This window comes from Prionailurus viverrinus, chromosome C2 (assembly GCF_022837055.1).
Source record: "Prionailurus viverrinus isolate Anna chromosome C2, UM_Priviv_1.0, whole genome shotgun sequence".
In the NCBI taxonomy this organism is placed as follows: domain Eukaryota; kingdom Metazoa; phylum Chordata; class Mammalia; order Carnivora; family Felidae; genus Prionailurus; species Prionailurus viverrinus.
The window spans coordinates 98,985,351-99,007,275 of NC_062569.1; the positions used below are offsets into that span (position 1 = coordinate 98,985,351).

The 21,925-nt window shown below is 44.7% G+C and overlaps 1 protein-coding gene across 6 annotated transcripts in view; it reads right to left on the bottom strand.

The window, feature by feature from the left end:
- Nucleotides 1-2,263: 2,263 nt before the first annotated feature.
- The window catches only part of TIGIT (T cell immunoreceptor with Ig and ITIM domains), a 62,236-nt gene continuing 42,574 nt past the window's right edge, over nucleotides 2,264-21,925 (bottom strand). The window contains exons 1-5 of one of the 6 annotated variants that reach the window (XM_047874553.1): nucleotides 17,687-21,868; nucleotides 16,353-16,682; nucleotides 13,232-13,338; nucleotides 4,283-4,583; nucleotides 2,264-2,965 (exon numbers count right to left, since the gene is read on the bottom strand). In XM_047874553.1, coding sequence (XP_047730509.1) covers nucleotides 4,332-4,583; nucleotides 13,232-13,338; nucleotides 16,353-16,682; nucleotides 17,687-17,750 — 753 coding nt within the window. In that variant the 5' untranslated portion in view covers nucleotides 17,751-21,868 and the 3' untranslated portion in view covers nucleotides 2,264-2,965; nucleotides 4,283-4,331. The other 5 variants (XM_047874555.1, XM_047874554.1, XM_047874556.1 and 2 more) reach the window with 5 other exon arrangements.

Below are 21,925 nucleotides of genomic sequence, written 5' to 3' on the forward strand. Positions count from 1 at the left end.
CAACAATACCTTGTTTTAAAAAGTCATCATTATCCAAGATATGTTTGACTTTTTAAAAGTTTGTCTCACTTCAAACACAAAATTTTAAAATACTTACAGAGAACTTGCAGATCCCACAGATATATCTGCAACTCTTAGCATTCCTTACATCCCAGTTTTTAAGAGTTTGATAATTCGAGATACCCTGGTTGCTCCCAACAATGTCTGATGCCCCCTCGGGGACCTCTGTGGCATCATAAGCAGTGCCAGGCACAATAATGATAACATTAATTCTGCATTTTATAGCTTACAAAGACTCAACCACATTTTGTTCATCTTCCCAAGAGCCTTAACAAGTAGATATTATTATCACCATTTTACAGATAAGGAAACATTTATAATGAAGATCAGGAGGTTAAGTGGCTTATCAAATGCCATAAAGCTCAGTAGCAGCACTTAGCACTTAACCGGGTCCCCCCACCCCTTCCAGTCCACAACACACCCTAGGTACTTCTCTTCTGATCTCTGTAAAATCAACTAGACTTCTAGCACCAGAGGATGTATTCTTCACAACATTCTGACATAAAGTCAGAATGACTGTAGTCCAGGGCAAATCCTGTGATGCATGTCTATTCCTGCATAACACCTATGACTTGCAAACCTTTAGAGGACCGTAGCCCTGCTTACATGAACACAACCCCTTGGCTACCTCAGATACCTTTTGGGGAAGAGTCTGAAATAAACAAATGCACAGCCTGCTTTTCACCTCATGCTTTGTTTTTATCAAAGAAAGTCCACAGGAGAATGGAAGAGGACCTCCATGCTTATTCCTGGTGGGAGCCCTTCCACATGCATAGCATCTGTAGACCCATCCAATGGCTTATAAACATACTTCTTCTGTGTTTTCTCCACATGCAAGAGACTTACTAGAATTGTGATGTCTAAATTAACTGACGGGGCACTTTGGCGGGGGGGGCTCAGTCAGTTAAGCATCCAACTCTTGATTTCAGTTCAGGTCATAGTCTCAGGGTCATGAGGTCGAGCCCCACGTCAGGCTCTGCACTGAGTATAGAGCCTGCTTGAGATTCTCTCGCTCCCTCTGCCCTTCCCCAACTCACACACATCTTCTCTCTCCCTCTCTCATGAATGAATAAATAAATAAATAAATAAATAAATAAATTTAAGTTAATTAAAATGAAATAAAATTTAAAATTCAGTTCTGTAGTCACATTAGCCTTATTTCAAGTGCTCAATAGCAACGTGTGGCTAGTGGTTGCCACACTGAATGGTACAGATGCAAAACATTTCTATCATCAAAGAAAGTTCTACTGGATAGTACTGTCCTAGACTCTACCTTCTGCAAAAAAATTCTATCAAACATTGAAGTTCATAATTCTGACTTCCTGAAAGCTCAGGCTCTTGCACACATAAGGCTCCTCTGAGCCTCTTGACAGGTGTACTTTGGAGTGGATGCAGAAATTTACTATTTACAGCCCTGAAGCAGCACTGGGAAGACCCAGAAGATGGAACCAAATTCACATCCCCCAGCTGGCAGCCACAGCCATGCTGCTGCTTCCCTCCGCCTTGTGAGGACGGCGTGCCCACCAGAACGCTGCCATTTGCACACAGCACACAGCCACCCTGTCTGTCTAGCTTCAGCACTGATGGAATCCGTATGAACCTGAGTGCGTGATGATTCATCCCCAGGGGCTGACAGGTGAGAAGGAATGAGTCATGAAATAAAACTGCATGAGAAAACTCTATCTACTCATGAAGATCACCTACCTCAAAGCTCTATGACTCAAAATTTCTCATATTTGTTCAGGATAGTTCTTTGGATTAGAGATCAGACTGTACGTGCCCAGGCTTAGAATGTGGAGTAATTCTAAGGGTCGGGAGCCAGTACATTTATTCTTCCCCAAACTCTCATTCTTTAATTCATTTATCTTCCCTTCTCCTATCATGAAATCCAAGAGGGGATCCAAGAGAGCTTAGGACCACTTCCTGTCTGCACTTAATAATCTCCTAACTCCATCTCCCCTATAATCCTCTCCTATGTGTTTCTCAAAAGACATAATAAGAGGAGAAAGTCTCCTCAAACCCTATGTTGAATGAGAGCAAAAGAGAGACCACCAATCAGTGATGGACACCCTTCCCTGGTACCAGCTGTGCTCAGGTCCAGAGTCTAGTGCTGCATGGCCCAATCAAGATATAATGGGAGCCACATATGCAATTTTAGATTTTCCGGTAGCCATATTAAGAAATTAAAAAGAAACAGGTGAAATTAATTTTAATAACATATTTTAATCCAAAATATCCAAAATCCTATCATTCTGACATGTCATCAATATGTTTAGATTACTAACGTGATAGTTTCTGTTTTTGTTACACACAACCAGCCTTCAAAATCTAGTGTGCATTTTATACTTACAGCGCAGTACATCTCAATTCAGACTATGACATCTCACCTGCTCGACAGCTACCTGTGGAGAACGGCTACCGCACCGGACAGGACACCTGTCCAGGAATCTGGCTTTTAGGGAATTGTCTTCTCTGGTTCTCCAAGGAAAATCTAGTTCAGTGAATTCCACTTGAAAATTTATTTTCTGTCTAATTCAATCTCATTTTAGCAACCTGGCCCATTTATAGCATCTATGGGTTCTTTTGTATTTTTATCTCCATCCAAATGTTATTTGTAGATATTTCCCTGTCACTATAATCATGTTAAATAACACCCAACACTCAGTCCAGCCTTGACCTCAATATATGTGTCCTCCAAAGCAAACTGCAGCTCCCTTTTGTCAGTACGTTTTAGTTCATTTCCAATTCGTGAATGGTATTCTACTCCCAAGCCGTTTGCACTAGTTCGGCAAGAAGAATGTGCTGGGCTGCCATGGCCCAGAACAGCATTTGACATGCATCTGTCTGTCTTCCAAAGGACTCAGCACTCCGGACAGATTTGGGCTCGTTGCTCCTAAGTACATACCTATTTGGTAGAGAAGCGAGAAAAATAAAAATACAAATCCAAGGAGTAGGAGTTGAATTTTCTTCTTGCTCAGCCTGCCTACTTAGGGAGCAGAGCAATACTTCACTTCAGCTGTTGGCAAATGACAGCCTTGCTTCACATCCTCTCTCATTTCCTGTGCCCATGAAAGAAAATCTGTCACCTCCGTGCCCAGCATTCCTCCTCAATCCTATAAGAGAGGTGATGGCAGGATAAAGGCCTGATTGTCAGCTAAACAGAAACTCGCACTTAGATGCCACCCAAAGCCCAGCACAAAGAGGTCAGAGGGTGAATTTAAGGGTTCAGAGCAGCTAGTGGGAGGGTGTTCATTTTTAAACCCTCAATCACTCTTTTTTCTCCCCCCTAGGAAGAGTCCCTGTTTTAAAAATCCAGGTTTTCCTTTTGGTGGACACAGATTCTTTCCTCACAGGCTCCGTGGTGGGTTGACAGAGAAAAGGTGGATCCTGGCCAGGGGCTAAGCTGCAGCCCCCCGAGCGGGCAGCTGGAAGACCTGGGGTCCCCTGCTGCAGCCCATCCCTGGTCTCCAAGCACACTCAGCAAAAGGAGACTTGAATTAGCTTCTCAGGGAGTAAAATCTGAAGCCCTGTTGGCTCCCTTGGTGCCAGGATCTTCCATGTGGGAATTTCAGTAGTTCTGTTCGGTTTCTCTGACCTCCCTGGACAAAATTCCTGCTCTGACCACATAAGCCTCACTGTTCCTTCCATCCTCCCAGGACTTTGCCCCAGACAAGCCTATCCTGACCACCTCAGCCTGTACCACATCTCTTTCCAAAGACGCATGTCTTGTCTCCCTGTCTTCTTACTACCTTTAATGCAAATGTCATCACCCCATTTAACTTTAAGGTTTATAAAGGCTGAGACCTGAGAGGGTGGGTTAGTCATGCCCAAATCGCCCCATGGAAGCCCATGCCCATGTCATGCCTTGTTCATAAAATGCCTTGAATGTGTGAATGTTGATGAAAATGACCATGACAAATGAGATGATCATATCATCATCATCATCCATCACAAAACTGCAGCCCAAAGCCCTGCCCAGTGCTCCTGTTGGGAATGCATTTCTCAGAGCCATAAGATCCGCTCAAACCAGGTCAAGTTATTATTATTTTTTTCAACTTTGCATTCATAATCAAGACACAAGCTGTTCACTCTGGGTCTGCCACCAGGGAAGGGAAAGGCAGAGGAGATGTGGAGAAGAGAATGACATTCATTCACTCAACTGAACATACACACCCACACGCGCAGCAATAATGGAGACTGCAGACCCTTGTACATCATCCACCTGTAATAGCAGAGACAGGAGTGTATCTCCCAGACGATGCCTCTGGGAGCTAACTGGTCTCTGCTGGGAAGCTGAAGCTTCCAAGGCTCCTGTAACTCAGGACGTTGAAGTATTCATGTGGCTCGGCACAGTCATCTCCCCTCCGCTCTGTGCAGAAGACCATGGGCACAGCCTCTGCCTGGATGCAGCTTCCAGCAGATGACAGAACGCCGGCACTCCATCCCTCCTGTTCACGAGGCATTCTCCTGAGGCCACTTTCTGAAGAATGGGCTCTGAGAGATTTCTTCTGAAAACAAACAAACTACAAAGTGAGGAGGAGGGGATGTCATTCAGAAGTTATTCCCCAACATGATACATAGTTACAATCATCTCTCTCTTCCTTTCTTACACACACACACACACACACACACACACACACACACAAGCAAAGTTGTGTTCTTACCAATACCAATTCCTTAACCCTTAATTTCTCAGCCTCATCGCAGCTAGATTTCAGTACTAACCACTCCAGTGAAACCACCCTTGTTCCACATGCAGTGAGCCCCACACCCCGTGAAGCAGCTTTTTGTCTCAATTCTCTTGTTCTCTTTACTGCCTCTGACACTGCTGACCTCTTCCTTTTGGAAATGTTCTCTTTCCCTGGCTCCCACAGTATCACTCTCTGCCGGTTCTCCTCCTCCTGCAAACTCCCACCTTCACCTTCAGCCGGACCTGCTTTTCTCCTGCTCACACATTAGCTCCCCAAATAAAGGGACTCCCCAAGCTCTGCCCTCTGTTTTCTCACTCTGAACACTCTCTCTGAGTCACCTCATGTATATGGACCTCTACAAATACCATCTGCCCTCTGAACATTCCCAGATCTCTACGCAAATTACCCCGGGCTCAGCCCCAAGCTCCAGACCACCCAATGGCCAGTCACAGCAAGCTCAGACTCACTCTGTCTCAAATGAGACAATCATGTTCCCTCCCCCACAACCTGCTCCTGTCCCTACGTTCTCTTTCCTGGTTCACAGCACCAGATGACCAGAAGCCTAATGTTAAATTCCAATCGGCCATAAATTCCCAACCAATTTTATTCCTAAGTCCCTCTGAAATCACTTCCCTCTTCTCTATTCCTACCCCCACGTCTTATCTCGCCCTGTGCTTCCAGCACCCGCCTACCTCTGAACTCCCTCTTTCTTCTGGTACAACTTTCACATGGCCACCAGCACAGTGGTAATTTAGAACTGGAAGTTGGATCACACCATGCTTCTGCCTAAAGCCCTTGGATGGCTCCCCTTGCCTACTGAAGGGTGCTTAATCTCCTAGAGGGGCTGCAGGTGGATGTCAAGGGGTTTGTAAAACACCGTAGGTTAGTCCATAATTTCACTACATTCCCTGCAGAAGATTGTGTGTGATGCCCCCCAAAACACCTTTGGTGATTTGGTCACACTCACCTTTGCAGCTTCATCACCTGTGGTGCATCCCCACTCAACACTCCAGCTCCTGGCATACGGCCTGGGTGTCAGGCAGGGAGCATTTATTCAGAAGCTGCTATGAGCACGTACTGGCTAGCTTCTTCATGTCATCTCAGCAACAACCCTACTGAAGTTTCTGTTTTGGAATGAGCTCATATGCAGACAGGTGAAGCCACTTACCCAAGGACAATCCCCGTTCTGACTTGGGTCCAGGCCATGCTCTTTCTCCTCAGCCAGGCTGCCTCTCATCTTATTGCTTCTCAAATGCCATGCACTGTTTTCTGCCTCCCCCAACTTTTTATATGATCTCCAAAAAGTTGTCTACTCTTTCCTCCAGACTCAGCTCCATAGCACATTGTCCAAGAAGCCTTCCCTGACCTTCTGTGAGAGTGACATTCTTCCTGTTCTCTAGATGTTCTCTGTTGTAACATGCGATGCTGTCTAGAACTTATCTGTTTACCCCTCTTACTTCTCCAAACTGTGGGCTCCCTGAGGGAAGGATCTATGCTGTATTCCTCTTTGTAACCTCAGAGCCCATAACAGACATTCAATATATGTTTTGGGACTGAAAAGTGTGTGTTCACACATGCATGCGCATGCACAGGCATGCATGCATGCGTGTGCGCACGCGCACACACACACACACACACACACACACACACACTCTTCCTCAGCCCATACCTAAAAGAACAGGATTTTCCAAATCAAAGGGACTCATAGTCAGACAGCTACAATTGCTATTATGGGAAAATAGAACAGACAGTGAAATCTGTTTGGGAAAACAAAGGGTATGAGGTCAGCCATTGCCCCCATATGAGAGCATCACAGGTGAAGATTGTGCTAAGCCAAGGAAATCAAAGACCAGTAGGCACAAGCAGGATGGCAGAAGAAACACCTAATGGCATCAACTGCAGAGGTGACACCCTCTCAGTCTTACTGGAGACTCTGCTCTAAAGTATGTCACTCACTCCCACCATGGGGTGCGTCCACGGGTCTGGATGACAGAATTACAAAAAGCCACACACAGGCTTGGAAAATAACAACAAACACAAAACCAAATCCCATTCTTCCCATCATCTACTACTTCCCAGGAGAGGAAGTAGCATCCTTACTGGCTAGTGTGAGCTCAGTGGTGCACGCATATAGGCTAACGGGAAGGGTGGATAGGCTGCACGGATGTACACCATGAACAAATATCAAATATTAGGGGTGGTACTACACTGAAGGCCCTGAGGAACTTGGCCTAGATAGAAGCCATGGTCTTAGAAGGACACACAGGAGTCAGGTGGTCTCTTCCCACTGACTGTTTCATTCATTCCTTTTCAATGCAATGGCTGCACCCTTACCATAGGTATGAAGAAAAGGGGTCATCATTGGTCATGCTGATGCTGTGCTAAAAGAGTGCTACGTCCCTTGATGCAACCCAATCCATTTCAAACATATAAATATCCAATTCTTTCTCAAAGAACTGATGGTGACCTTTGGTGCTGGTGTGTTCTCATTTCCACTCTTAGACTGGCCACCCTTGCCCTGGAATCTTGACTATTTTGGCTTCCAAAGTCTTCTGGGAAATGTAAACATTCCTGAGATGGGTCTCTCAGCTGCCCAGTTTTCATTTAATCCCTGTGTATCGGGGCTCTGTCATTGCCAGTACAAAAAACAAGCCTGGGGCTGAAGTGGTCCTATAGGAGTAAGAAGGGAGACTGCAGCTGGGTCCTATGAGGACAAACACTGCCCCCTGGGAGACGTGAGGAGGACAGACAGTGGGTAGTCAGTGTTATGGAGCTAGCTGGACACAGCCATCTCTCTTTTCCCTCACAGAAGATCCCCTAGGGAAACTCTTTGCAATACCTGCTTAGCAAACAATATCCATTCATTTAGTCATAATACATCCATGCAATATCAATATTTTTGAGTACCAAGTATTATAAAGTGCCACGGTAAATAAAATCTATAATAATTACAAGAACTTAATAACTAATACTTATTAATACATGCCGGGAAAAATGCCAAGTGCCTTACATGAATTACTTGACTGATGTTTTCCCACAACGCTATGAGAGCTGCATCATAATTATTCCCACTTTATAGATATTACCATAGCTACTGAAGTGGTACAGCCAGGATCCAAAGCTAGGTCTGTCTGATTCCAAAGTCCACGCTCTTAAATAATGCAACCAATGGGCTCTCCAGGTCTATAAGGAACGCTGTTGGCACCCTGCTCAGATCCTACCTGCTAGACCAGGGATCCCATTCCCCAGACACTGAGAGTATGGGCTGTGGGCAGCTCACAGCTGCCCCTTCTCTGGAGAATGGTGGTTGGGCCCTGCCCTCTCTGGTTAGCATATGGAATTGGGGGTTGACTAAGGTGGGTTTTCAAAAATCTGGCTCCCTGCCTCAAGGTACAGCCAACTTTGCATACAATTAATTCTTGCTGCAGTCAAGTCTCCAGCTGAGACAAAGTCTGGCTGAGCTTTCTGCCCTTGGCCCTATCCAGCTACTCCTTCACTACCCTTCTTCACCTGAGAGTCCATCCCAGTAAATCACTCTCACCAAAATTCATATGTCAGGATCTATTTATGGGGATCTGATCCAAAACAGTTGCTCCTGGAATGGCCCTAGAAACAGACACAGGATGGTATTGTGGAGGGATCCCTCCCCAGCTGGATGGGAATATGAACCCCACTGGTGGTGGTAGAATGCGATGGGACACAGATGGAAGGGGAATCTGAGCTGGTGCCACATCACTGACATTTGCGAAGTATGGAAAAAGAGTGGTTATTCAAACTGTGGGATTGAGTAGTTTTTACTAAATTCTCCCCAGTACATGGAGCGGGGAGCATGACAGGCTCAGATCTCTCAGCACCTGGAAGCAAAGTGTGAAGAGTCAAAGCTCCTTCTTGATAGCATTTCAATAAAAACACATCTCTGGCACTGAAGACCAGGCACAGGACCTAACTGTAAGAGAGATAGAACTTCAAAGTAGGCTGGATTGTAAGCTTGTGCAAGTCTCTTATGCTTAGAAAAGGAGAGATATCTATGACTTGGGAAGAGGATCTCTGGGTAGACTCACTGAGAACTACCTGCTTCTCTTGTATCCTATGGAACTACAAAAATGGCCCACTTCTCCTTGATGGAAGTTATGGCCCTGTTAGGACCTGTGTCCCCTACAGGCCATCAGCCCCATATTTAGGGCAAGACTGCAGCCTACAGTACCTGAGGGAATGCCAGGAATGCTTAAGGAGGAGAGAGGTTATACCTAAAGGACACAGCCAACATGTACCGGCAGCAATGGGAGAACATGTCTGGGAGTGAATTCTCAGAGCGAAGGGGCATGCTGGGCAAGCAAAAATGAGACTGGCCAATATTGGGACACATCTCGTGACTTAAGATATAACACCCTCACAAGGACTCTGGGAGACAATACTAATACACTGCTGTCAATAAACATACCAACACCACTTTGGCAAACTAAGGAAGAAAGAACCCAAACCCTCAGACAAGTAGGGATGCAATGATGGACGTATGTAAAATCATAAGGAACATATATATATTGGTCTCTATCCTCAGTTTCTACTAATATTTAGTCTTTAACCCCAGTTCCTGACACAATGCTCCTTAAACTCTTATAATTTGCTGAGTGATAGGAATGTTTTACACAGGACTCCTAAATGGCTTGGGATTTCCTGGTGATAGGAGTGTCTTTGTTCCAATGAGGTGACGTTGGGTGGGCTCCAGGATGGAGGCTGGTCACTAGAAAGACCAAGCCATGATTAGAAGCTTGGAACTTTCATCCCCACCCCCCATTCTGCAGAAAAAGGAGAGGAACTGGAACATGAGCTAATAATCAATTTTGCTGACATGATGAAGTCTCCATAAAAATCCCACAGGTATGGAGTTCAAAGAGCTTCCAGTTTTCTAAAAATATCCACATGCCACGAGGGTAACACCCCCCAGCTCTCCAGGGACAGATACTCTTGTGCTTGGACCCTTACTGACCTCATCCTGTGTATCTCTTTCATCTGGCTATTCATCTGTATCCTTTATCATATTCTTTATTATATAACAAACCAGTAAATGTAAGTCAGTGTTCCTCTGAGTTCTGTGAGCTGTCAACAAATTATCAAATCCAAGGAGGGGGTTGTAGAAACTTCAATTTATAGTTGGTCAGTCAGAAGTACAGGTGACAGTCTGGGACTTGCAGTTGGTGTCTGAAAGTGAGGGCAGTCCTGTAGGACTGAGCCCTTAATGTGTGGGTTCTGATGTTAACTCCAAGTAGATAGTGTCAGAACTGAATTGATTGTAGGACACCCAGATGGTATAGAAGAATTGGTCAGTGTGGGAATAAACCCACCCATCTGTTGTTTAGAAGTGTTCTGTGCAGTGTTAAGAGTAGAGAAGAAGAAAAAAACAGAGTTTTCCCCAATATAACCTACTAAATCAGGGATTGGCAAACTAAGGCCCATGGCTCAAATCTGGCCTACCACAGATTTTTGTACTGCCCGTGAGCTAAAAATGATTTTTATATTTTTAAGTGGTTGAAAACAAATTCAAAAGAAAAATAATATTTCATGACACATGAAAATTATATGAAATTCAAATTTCAGTGTTTATAAATAAAGGTTTGTTGGCACACAGCCATACTCATCCATTTACATATTGTCTGTGGTGCTTTCATGCTGCAATGGCAGAGTTGAACTGTTGCAACAGAGACTGTATAGCCCACAAAGTCTAAAAGATTTACTACCTGGCCCTTTACAGAGAAACTTGGTCGATCCCTGTACTACATAATTGTGAAAATCCAATAGCTGATTATGTTTCTAGGGAAGATCCAGAGGACACTCTTTTACAAAGGTGAAAAAGAATGTGCTAGTGAAGAAAGCACCAGCATTACTGGGAACCTCAGTGGTATCTCTCCTCTGTAGGCTGGGGCTGAATGGTTTTATAGACCTGGATCCCTAGTAGCAATAGGAATGAGGAGACCCCAAAATGATATAGGGGCAGATGGTAGCACTTAAGAAACAAAGTGGATGTAGTTATTGCAATGGCAGCCTGACCCACCAGGATATTAAGATGGCTAATAAAGCACAGTGTTCCTAAGATAAATATGGATGGACAACCAACAGGGAGGGGTGTTGCTTATCTATGGACGAGAGATTAAGAATACATGAGAGAAGGCTGAGACCAGCAACCCGCCCCTGGAAAGTCAAAATCTCTTGCCCAGTTTCCAGGTCTGTGAGTAGCAAGGGTGGATACCATCCGTTCACCCGCCAACTCTGCTCTCCAGCCTTCTGCACCTGATTCTGTTTCCTAAGAAGACGGAACTATGTGCACTGCATCAGCAGGCTTCCTTGCCCTCAGGCTTGGGTTTGGGCTCAACCAATGCAGAGCAACAGTAGAGGATGAAGGCAAGGAGAGTGAGGTGAGGGTATATATATATTCCCCTGGCATTCTCTCTGCATAGTTGCCTTAGACTGGCTATAACCTTCAATCAAAGATTACAGTACTTCTCAAGCTGGTCCCCTCCACACATCTCTCCCTTTCCAGGTTCTAGTAATCACCTTCTCCCCTTTCCCTTAAAGACTAGGGGTGACAATACACTGCTACACTTCTCCTAATGGTTTCCTTAATGCTGCCCAGTACTTCGTAACTGTCCGTTTTAAACTGTCTTCAAGCCACCCGCCTTGAGAGTACTACATGTTCCCAGCTGTATCTAATTATATCACTGTACAATTGCTGAAAATCAAAGAGAAAGAAAGTTTTTAAAGGAATGAGAAGAAAAAGCCATACCTTCAAAGGAGCAAAAATAAGATTCCCATAGTTTCTCAACAGAAATACGGGAAGCCTGAGACAATGGAAAATGTTTTCCATGTCCTGAAAGAAAGTAACTGCCAACATAGAATTGTATACCCAGCAAAACAAATATATCATTTTTAAATTAAGGAAAAATTAAAGATATTTTCAGACAAAAAAAAACCAAGATAATTCATCACCTACACAAAAGGAAATATAAGCAATATTATTCAGACAGAAGGAAAATGATCCTAGGTACAAGACAGGAAATGCAGGAAGAAGTAAAGAGCAACAGAAAGGGTAAATCTAAGTGAATAGTGACTCTAAAAACAATACTAATTTCTTGCAGGGTCTAAAATATATATAAAACTAAAACACATGGTAATAATAACAATAAGTTGGGAAAGTAGGTAAAAAAGAGTTAATGCGCCCTAAGATTCTTGCAAAATCCAAGACATGATTAAAGCACTAATTTATACTGTACTTGAATAAGTCAGGGGTATGATTTGTAATATCTAGTGTAACCACTAAAAGAATAGCAAATCTAGCATAATTACCAAATAGATCTTTTTATAATAGTAAGTACTTAATTCAAAAGACAGCAAGAAAGAGTAGGGGAAAAAACAGGCAAAACATATATGAAGAAAATAAGGTGGTAGCTGTAAACCCACATATATCAGTAATAACAGCACCAAGCACATGGTCCAGGGAAAGAAATGTCAGGGATGAAGAGCTGGGTTGTTCACTGAGCCAAACCCAGTTTGGGGGGAAAGTGAATCAGGAACAAGGGAGCAGGGTCTAGGATGAGGTGGAAAACGATGTTGACAATCACAGACTTGCTTTCCCCCAAATGTTTGGTAACTGAAATTAAGGCGACCTGGGATGGCTTTAAAAGTCCAAAAGGGCAGACAAAACAGGGAGCAGAAATTCTTTCATTCATCCTAATCAGTAGCTACCAGTTTACAACACAAGCACATTCATCTAATTCTTCGTTGTTTACAAGGCCGTCACAGGTACTGTGCCACCTGTTCATCACAGCTCTGTGATACAGAGCAAGTAGAATCACCATCATTCCCACTTTCTGGATGAGGAAATGGAGACCCGGGAGACTCCACAACTTTGCCTGTAATCGCCCTCAATGCTGAGCTCAGACACGACATCATCTACTTCCCCATCCAGCACTCTTTCAGCTGCATGACCTCGTAAGCTAGAGCAACAGAGGATGTATAGCCTACTGATCTTGCCATGTACCTTTTTCCCCTAAATTTGGGGAATGTTTATTTCTCATCCTGTAGAACTGCTGAGTAGCCCAACACCACAGAAGGTTGTTAAAATTACATAAGCTAACACACAAAAATCCCTAGTACCGAGTAGATGCCCAAAATACAGCAAACTCACAATAGATAAATCAAACTCTCTAGGGAGTGGCTTCAGGGACAGGCAAGAACTAGGAGCTGTAGGTGACAGCAAGATGGGGGGGAATACAGGTCCAGGCTTTCTGCAGTTCCCAGACAAGGAAAGGGACAGAAGAAGAGCATAAACAACTTCACTGAAAGGCAGAGCAAGGACCGTAAAACAGATATGTAGGGCAGCGGGGGAGAGCACATCAAGGTCTCTCTCTGGACAGGAAGGGGACATGAAAGGACAGGGTGGCAGGGGCAGAGTGGCCATGACTGAGATGTGCAGCCACAGTCTTTACCTTTCTGGTCAATGTGACCACCACGATGACTGCCATGCAGATGACTGCCAGCACTATGGCCATGGCTCCAAGCAGTGGGATCTGGAACCCAGCGCTGCGCTCAGCCACTGGAGGGGCGACAAAGTGAAGATGGGGGGGTGAAAGCCAGAAGCAAAGGGCAGCCATTACACAGGGAAGCCTCTGTGTCAGGGTACAGAGGTGCAGGCTGGCCAGGTCTTTCTGTAACCATAGGACTGGAGTCTTTAAGCCCAGCTCCTTGAATGGAAGAGCATCTACCTGGCTCACTGTAAAATCAATGGCTAATCTCTGGAACCAAAGCAGACCATTGTTAACACTCCCTTCCTCTATTCCACAAAATCACTTTCCATGCTAATCGTGAAATGAAACAAAAAATAACATCCAGAAAAAAAACCCAGAGAGTGAACATTTTATTAAATTTCACATTTATAATCATACTAGTAAAAAAATGTTTAATTAAAAATTAAAATAAAATTAATTAATTAAAGCACAAAAAAGAGGGGGGAAAGACTATAACCTTTCACATTAAACCTGTAACATTTTTCCATCTGTGAGACCCTGGAGAGAGTAACGTTATGGAGGTTTATCCTGTTTTTTCTCAGCACCTGGCACATAGCAGGTGCTTAATAAATATTTGCAATATGGAATTAAAGCATGAACAAATGAATTTCCACTAAGACATAAAGTGTAAGGAGAAGAAGCAGAAAGGGAGTTTTGAAAAGAGTGACAGCTGATCCAAGGACAGCGAGAGAGAAACAGAACAATTGCTCAGATATGTGCTGTACTGTAGGTAGAAGGGTTTCCAGGCTGCCTTGTCCTATTCCCACCTCCTTCCTAGGAGCTTGGGCAGATCCCAGGGGTGCAGGGAAGTTTTGAGAGAAGGGTGTAGCAGAGGCAGGCCCTCTAAGGGCTTACACTGTGGGAAAGGTGGCTAAGGAATGCAGTCACTAAGGACAAGGCAGTGCCCATAGACCCACACGGTACCAGGGGGGAGGGAGCCCAAGCTCCCCAGGATGAGTTCCTCTTGCACTGCAGACTCAGCCTCTTGCTTTGGCCACAGGTAGGGGAAGAGGGCAGATGGGGAGCAAAGTAGTCATGGAGAACACAGCTTCTGGGGGCAGAAGGGCTGCAGCGGGCTGTGCATAGAACCAGAAAGGATATAGGCTCTTCCCCACATGCAGCATTGACCTATGTCAGAGCCAGCCAAGAAACAGCATTGAAAAGAACTTTAAAGTAGCCTTTTATCTTCTCAGTCTACACATATTTTGCTAACTCATAAAGCTTAATCTCCAACACAATCGATAGTAACAGGCAGAAGCTCTGAGGGTCTAGAGGCACCTGGGTGGCTCTGTTGGTTGAGGGCCTGACTCTTGATTTCAGCTCAGGCGATGATTCTGGGGTTGTGGAATCAAGCCCTGTCAGGCTACACGCTAAGTGCGGAGCCTGCTTAAGATTCTCATTCTCTCTCTCTCTCTCTCAAATAAAAAATAAAATAAAATAAAAAGCAAGAAGCTCTGAGGGTGTAATTTAACGGAACCAGATCATCTGTGTTAAAACCAGCTCTACTGCTCTGAGCAACCGTAAGGCCCAGCCTCCACCTCCATCAAATAGTGACATGGGAGTGGCTGGCAGTCAGAGCTAACAGTACTTACCACGTTCCAGGCCTTGTTTTTTCTTTTATTCTTTTTCAGTTTATTTATTTATTTTGAGAAAGACAGAGACAGCATGAGTGGGGGAGGGGCATAGAGAGAAGGAGAGAGAATCCCAAGCAGGTTCCACAGTGCTGTCAGTGAAGAGCCCAATGCGGAGCCCAAACCCATGAAACCGTGAGATCATGACCTGAGCCGAAACCAAGAGCTGGATGCTTAACTGACTGAGCCACCCAGGCGCCCCATTCCAGGCCTTGTTTCAGGGCATTTTCTTGTAGTATGGTATTCAGTCCTATGTTAGAACCTCATAAGGTTACATCTATTTTCATTTCACAGATGAGAAAATCAATGCACAGAGAAGCTGAGTAATCTTGTCTGAGGTCAACAGCAGCACCAAGATTTGGACCCAGGCTCTCTGGTGTCATAGTCTGAGCTCATCACCACTCTGCTATACTGTTTCTCAGATGCAAAAATCTTTTCCCACTTTGCAGAGAACTGGTTTAAGTGTTCAGGTGATAATGAATGTGAGAGCACTCTGGAAACTATGAAGTACCATACAAAGGTAAATTATTATGTATTTACATTTAGCACACACTGTGTTTTAATCCTTTGTAAAACTTAAAAGCTAGGGGCGCCTGAGTGGCTCAGTCGATTGAGCATCTGACTTCAGTTCAGGTCATGATTTCGAGGTTTGAGAGTTTGAGCCCCACATCGGGCTCTCTGCTGTCAGGGCAGAACCTGCTTCAGATCCTCTGTCTCCCTCTCTTTTTGCCCCTCCTCTGATCTCTCTCTCTCTCTCTCTCTCTCTCTCTCTCTCTCTCAAAAATAAATAAACATAAAAAAAAAACTTAGAAGTTAATTCTTTCTTTTTATTTTTTTAAATGTTTATATTTGAAAGAGAGAGAGAGACAGCATGAGCTAGGGAGGGGCAGAGAGAGAGGGAGACACAGAATCTGAGGCAGGCTCCAGGCTCTGAGCTCTTAGCACAGAGCTCAAAGTGGGGCTCAAACTCATGAACTGTGAGATCACAACCTGAGCCAAAGTCAGACACTTAACTGACTGAGCCACCCAGGTGCCCCAGAAGCTAATTCTAATTTGCCTGGTTAATCCTAAACCAATAAATGAGAACCCTTCCCAAATGACCTTAATAAGTGTTCTTCCTAACCAACACATATAAGATGCCCTTCTTACCCAAAACAGTGGCTCTCAATTCTGGCTGCACATCTGAATCACCAGGCATGCTTTTAGAATCTATTACATCCCAACTTTGCCCCTAGAGATTCTGATTAAATTGATCTGGGATGCGGCTCCAGCATCAGTGTCATTTAAAAGCTCCCTGGTGATTTGAATGTGAACCAGGGTTGAAAGACCCTGTTCTTACAGTGTTTAGCAGGAACACATCTTCTGTTCTGGAGGATGAAAGTTCATTAGCCACCCTGCTCCAGAGCGCATACCTGAGCTTTGTAGGACCTCCAGAAAGAGTGTCCCTCTGTATATCCCATCAGGGTAGGTGTGATAGGTACAAAAGTATTCCCCTGTATCATTCCTGGTCAGCGACTGCAGGGTGAGGCCCAGGTTGGGGCCGGGGACCACTCGCTCCCTGAAGGCTGGGCAGAGGTACCACCCCAGGTTAGCATGATGAACGGCCAGAAGTTGGTCCTGCTGCTCCCAGTTGACCTGTGTCACTTTGGCAGTGGTAGAGGAGAGGCGACACTGCAAGGTGACAGAGCCACCTTCCTCTGCAGAAACGTTCCCCATTGTTACTATCCTGCCTGACACGGCTCCTAGGGAAGGGGAGAAAATGTGCATGAGTCCTATGTCAACAGCTGTCCTGGAATGTTCCTATAGAAATCCTAAAGGGCTTTGAGGCTAGAATTGGTCTGTGGAATGACAGTGTCTCTTGTCCATCCTGTCACTCCCCACATGGACTATAACTGCTACACTTCACCCACTCAGGATATGCTGCTATAATCTAGCTTCATGACAAGCTCTTTGATTATTTCCATGTACTTATTTTGTCTCCCTACCTACAACATAAGCCCTGTCAGCCACCACTTTTGTTTTACTTCATCTTCCAGCAGCCAGTTCTACGCTGGGCACACTATTCCTTGAAATAAAACCTTGCTGTTTGTCTGACTGCTGTTTGAGGTGCCTGGAAAAACCTTCAGGAAAGCCACAAAATCCAAAGGAAAGGAAGACTGGAGAGAAACTTGTTTCTCCCAGACCAAACCACCCTCCTCAGCACTGACCACCGCCCATCATCTGGGTACAGCTCCACCCCTCAAATGGTTCAAAAAAAAACAACATACAAATTAAATTATAATATAGTGTCTCAATATCTGTGCCCCCCTCAGAAACACATGTCTATGATTTTTATTATGGAAGGAACCATATCTCATGTAAATTCAGTCTATAATTGTAGACTCTCTGGAATCTGTGAAGAAGACATTTTTGATCCACAGAAAATGTACAATGTCTTTCTAGAAGTTTCCTCAAGGACAGAAGAAAGAACGATGAAACGGGAGTGAACTTCTACAAGCAAACTGATCATCCCTCCTCCCTGTTTCCTTTCTCTCCCCATTTCCTTTCTTGGGTTGGCCAGTCAGACACCCCAACCCCAAGGCCTCCATCTGCCACCCAAAACAGAACCTGCTTCCCAGACGCTGCCTTTTCTCACATGAGGGGCCACAGGATTCTGAAAACCATGCTTTTCCTTCCCTCACTTCCACTCCCAGACTTACTTCCTCCTTCTGTTTCTCCAGTTCCAGGCTGGATTTATAGGCCTTACCTGAGGTGGGGAGGGGAGCCTGCCTCAGCCCCTGTGCCCAAATCAGGAGGAGATACCACTGCATGCTTCTGCCCAGCGGGGGGCCCACAGGAAGCAGCCTAGGCCTCTTCTACCACGGAAACTGGAGGACTGTGGCTGGCAGGCCAAAACTGAGCCTATGAGGAGAGAGGGTCTCGGAAAAACTGAGTTCAGCAGAAACAATGTCAGAGACAGATTAAAAAAAAAAAGCTCTCAACAAGTACACAAACTGCATAGGGTGAGCCACAAGAAAGACCATGAAGGAAACACACTAAAAAATAAACAAAAATGTGGTTACAGACGCATTGGTCTTTGGGTTACTATTAGTTAATCTGCTGTTTTTAAATTCTGTCTTGATGCACTTGTTTTGTATCAGCCTTTGTCTAACAAGCTCAAGGGCCCTGTGTATCTGGTAACGCCCAAGATTCTGAAGAGCCTGTGGAGGTCACTGGGCTCCCCTGGCTTCATCCTACTAAAAAATGTGCACCCATTAAGAGAAATCTAAGTTTGCACACTTTACAGACCAAGACTTGCGCTTGAAATCTAATGAGCCAGTGAACAAGATGCATTTACTTCAGAGACTAGATGTGGGCAGGACAAAAAGTCTCAGACAACAGAGCAACTTTCCTTTAAATAAGGTCCTCTTCTTGAATCTGATTTCTTCTGTCTCGTCTATCTGGACTGAGATTTTGTTGAACTCTGGCTTAGTTTCTCTAACCCAGCAGAGTCAGAGGAGACCAGAAGAGGGAGTTTTCTTATGACTGGTGACCCCCCATCCCCTGCCCATGAAAATCACTAGTGCAGAGGAGGATGAGCCCCAATTACCTGACCCTGGAAAGGAGCTGATCAATACTCATCTGGAGTTTCCAGCTCATTATCAAGTTTTACTGTTGACCCATCCTTCTTCCTTCCTTCCCTCTGTTCTTTTATTCACTTGAGAGTCCAAAGAGCCGACGAAACACCAGACTCAGCACCAGGCTCTGGGAACACAGGATGAATAATCACAGCCCCTGCCTTCAGATACTCAAAGCTTGCTCTCCAGTGAAGCTACACTCTGGGCGAAGGAGGTGGAGGGTCTCTGTTCACCTGCCTCTAGGGCTCACCTCTGCTACCTTGGGCATGTTTCATGGTGCACATCCTGAAAATCTGCTGTTCCACCAGGAGGAACATCTAAAGCCTGGTGCTGTGCCCCTCCACTCCAGGGAAGCAACCTGAGTGTTCCACACTGTCCACGCTCCTGTCCTACTGTTCCCCTTCTCCCCCACAGGATGCTCCATCTCAAACCACTTTCTGTCTTCCCTGGGTTCCACCCATTCCTAACTGGATACCATGACCCATGCACCCCCCCATAGCCCACCTCCAGCCTCTTAGACAACATATGCCTCATCAACTTCTCTCTGCCCCAACTCAGCTTCAAGGCTCACATGGAGAGACATCTCTTCCAATCTCCTTTCAACAGTCACAGTGCCTGAAGCTGAGGAAGTTGTAATACCTAATGTGTGTCCAAGGGAGGGTTCAGAAGTTGAACAGGCAGAGTGTTTACAAAACCGGCTATCCAGGCAGAGAAGCCCAGGGTGGGAGAGCTGAGAGCAAGTAGTGGAAATAGAGCACAGAGAGGGGGACACTGGAGTTTGGGTTATAAAAAATTTACAGCCTGGGTTTCCACAGTAGGATGGGTGAAAGCCATAGAGGTAGGATCTATCTTATATAATAAGAAACCCCAAGAAACTTAGACTAAGTTTTTTAAAAAAGGTTAAAGAGTTTCTCTAATTGTTTCTTTTTTTTAAGTGTCTCTCTTTTTTTTTAAGTTTATTTATTTATTTTGAGAGAGAGAGAAAGAGAGAGAGAGCCCCAGGGAGGGAGGAGCAGAGAGAAGGGGAGAGAGAGAATCCCAAACCTCCCCAGCCTTTCCCTCGCCCTGCAAACCCACCGCCCACTCCATCAGCTCCAGCTAGAAATCTGTGGCCTGGAAGAGATCATAGCACAGGGTGAGGGGGGCACTGAGAGTGGTCACACTTTCCACAAGGCCTGCAACCTGTACTCAGGAAACACCATTTGGAGCACAGAACAATCTCTCAGCAGTGCGTGTGAGCTTCAGCCTCTCCAAAGTCTTTCTTTGGGTTCAGAAGTGGTGGGGAGCTTCAGGGATATCACAACTTTCTTCTCCCTCCCCTTCCTTGTCTTTGATCAAATGCAATATCCTGAAGCTGCAGGGAGGTGATCTTTCTAGCCAAGTGCTCCCACTCTTTACCTCACAGACCCCAGCACCTGTTGGTGATAGGCTGTATTGTGGCCAAGGCGGGTCTCCTGCAGGTCCACAGAGGGCTAAGGAAGCTGAGAGACAGGAAGCAAGGGAAAGAAGGTGGCATGGACTCTCAAGGCACCCAGAAGAGCCTACCCCCATCTACCATTTGCCAAAGTAAAGCCATCTCACAGCAGAGCTATCTGAGCAGTGGAGTGGTTGTTCCAAACCTCTTGTTGAGAGAGCTGCCTCAGACCTGTCTATGACTTCAAGATTTTTAGTAAGTCTGTGAACCACAGGACTTGTAGGCTAAAACTGGCTCAGGACCAATGCAAATGGGGAGAATTTGGGGAGGGGATTGCTGACTGTTGTTAGTCTAAGCTCCCTCAGGTAAGGTGACTCTGAGAACCTCCCTGACAGAGGCTGTGGACTACGGGAAACTTCCTTTGCCTTCTCAGCTGTGAAAATAGGACAGAGACCCCCCAGGAGAGGTTGGAATGCAGAGTCAGAAGAAAAATCTTTGGGAAGAAGCAGCTGATCTCTCCTCAGCCTGGGCCTCTCTGGCTTCTCTTCCTGGCGCACCCACACCTCCCCTCCGACATTACTCCCCTCTTGTCCCTTCTCCACCCTAAAGGTGATTATACTTTCAATCCACCCCAGACCTCATCTGCCTTTAGAAAGGTATCCTCTACCCCTGCAGCCTTATTTCCTACTTCCTGCCACCTGGAGCCCTCAGTATTGCAAACACATAGGATGAGGGATAGAAGTACAGGGAAACATCTTTCAAGGAACCTCCTAACCATCAAGAGCTCTCCCTCCCCCACTGAAAAGAATGCCAGGCCTAGATGATTTCACAGGGGAACTATAACAAGCCTTTAGAGAGAAGATCATTTCAATGTTACTGAAAATATACAGACATACAACACAAAAGAAAACTTCCAAATTAGTTCTATGAAGTGAATTTCAAACTGATATAAAAATGATTAAGATTGCACACAATAAAAGAAAATCAGATCCTAATCTCTTATGAATATTGAAGGAAAAATTCTAAATAAAAGTTGCCACACAGATGCCAAAAGCATATTAAGCAAAATACACAATGACCAGGGAGTCTATACCATGATTGCAGGGTGATTCAATACCAAAAAAAATTCATTAATATTAAATACTATATCCACATAGAAAAAGCAAATGGTCATTTCCTTTGATGCTGAAAAGAAAATTCAATCCCATGAATTATTTTAAAAAAACATTCAGCAAAATAAAAATCGATAAATTCTTTCTTAACATAATTACACACACACACACACACACACACAACCAGCCCCAAAGCCAAAATCTTTTTTTTTTTTGAACGAATGAATTGATCGACAGTGAAATCCACACAGAAAGCTTCTTCTTCTTTTTTATTTTTAATTTTTCATTTTAGAGAGAGAGAGTGCAAACAGGGGAGAGGGGCAGAGGGAGAGGGAGAGAGAATCCTAAACTGGCTTCATCCTCAGCATGGAGCCCAATGCTGGGCTCAATCCTATGACCCCAGAATCATGACCTGAGGCGAAATCAAGAGCCGACTCAACAAAGTGAGCCACCTGGGCATCCAAAGCCAACATCTGTTTTGATGGGAAGACACTAGAGGTATTCCCACTAAAGTCTGGAATAAGATAAGGTACACACTATTGCTGCAACTAGTTAACCACTGATCAAAAGTATTAGCTAATTTGATTAAGTAAAAGATGCAGTTAGAGGCATAAGAATTAGAAATAAAGATATAAAAAACTATCTCTAGTTATCAAGGCTTGTATAAGCAGAAAACCCATAGAATCAATGGGAAAAATACCATAAACAGTAGAATTCTGTTAAATTGGCAGGATATAAAATTAATATAAATAAACAAATAGTTTTCCTATATACAATCATCAACCAGTTGTAAGATATTTGGGAGAGAATCCACATTTACAATAGCAGCAAAAAAGAAAAGA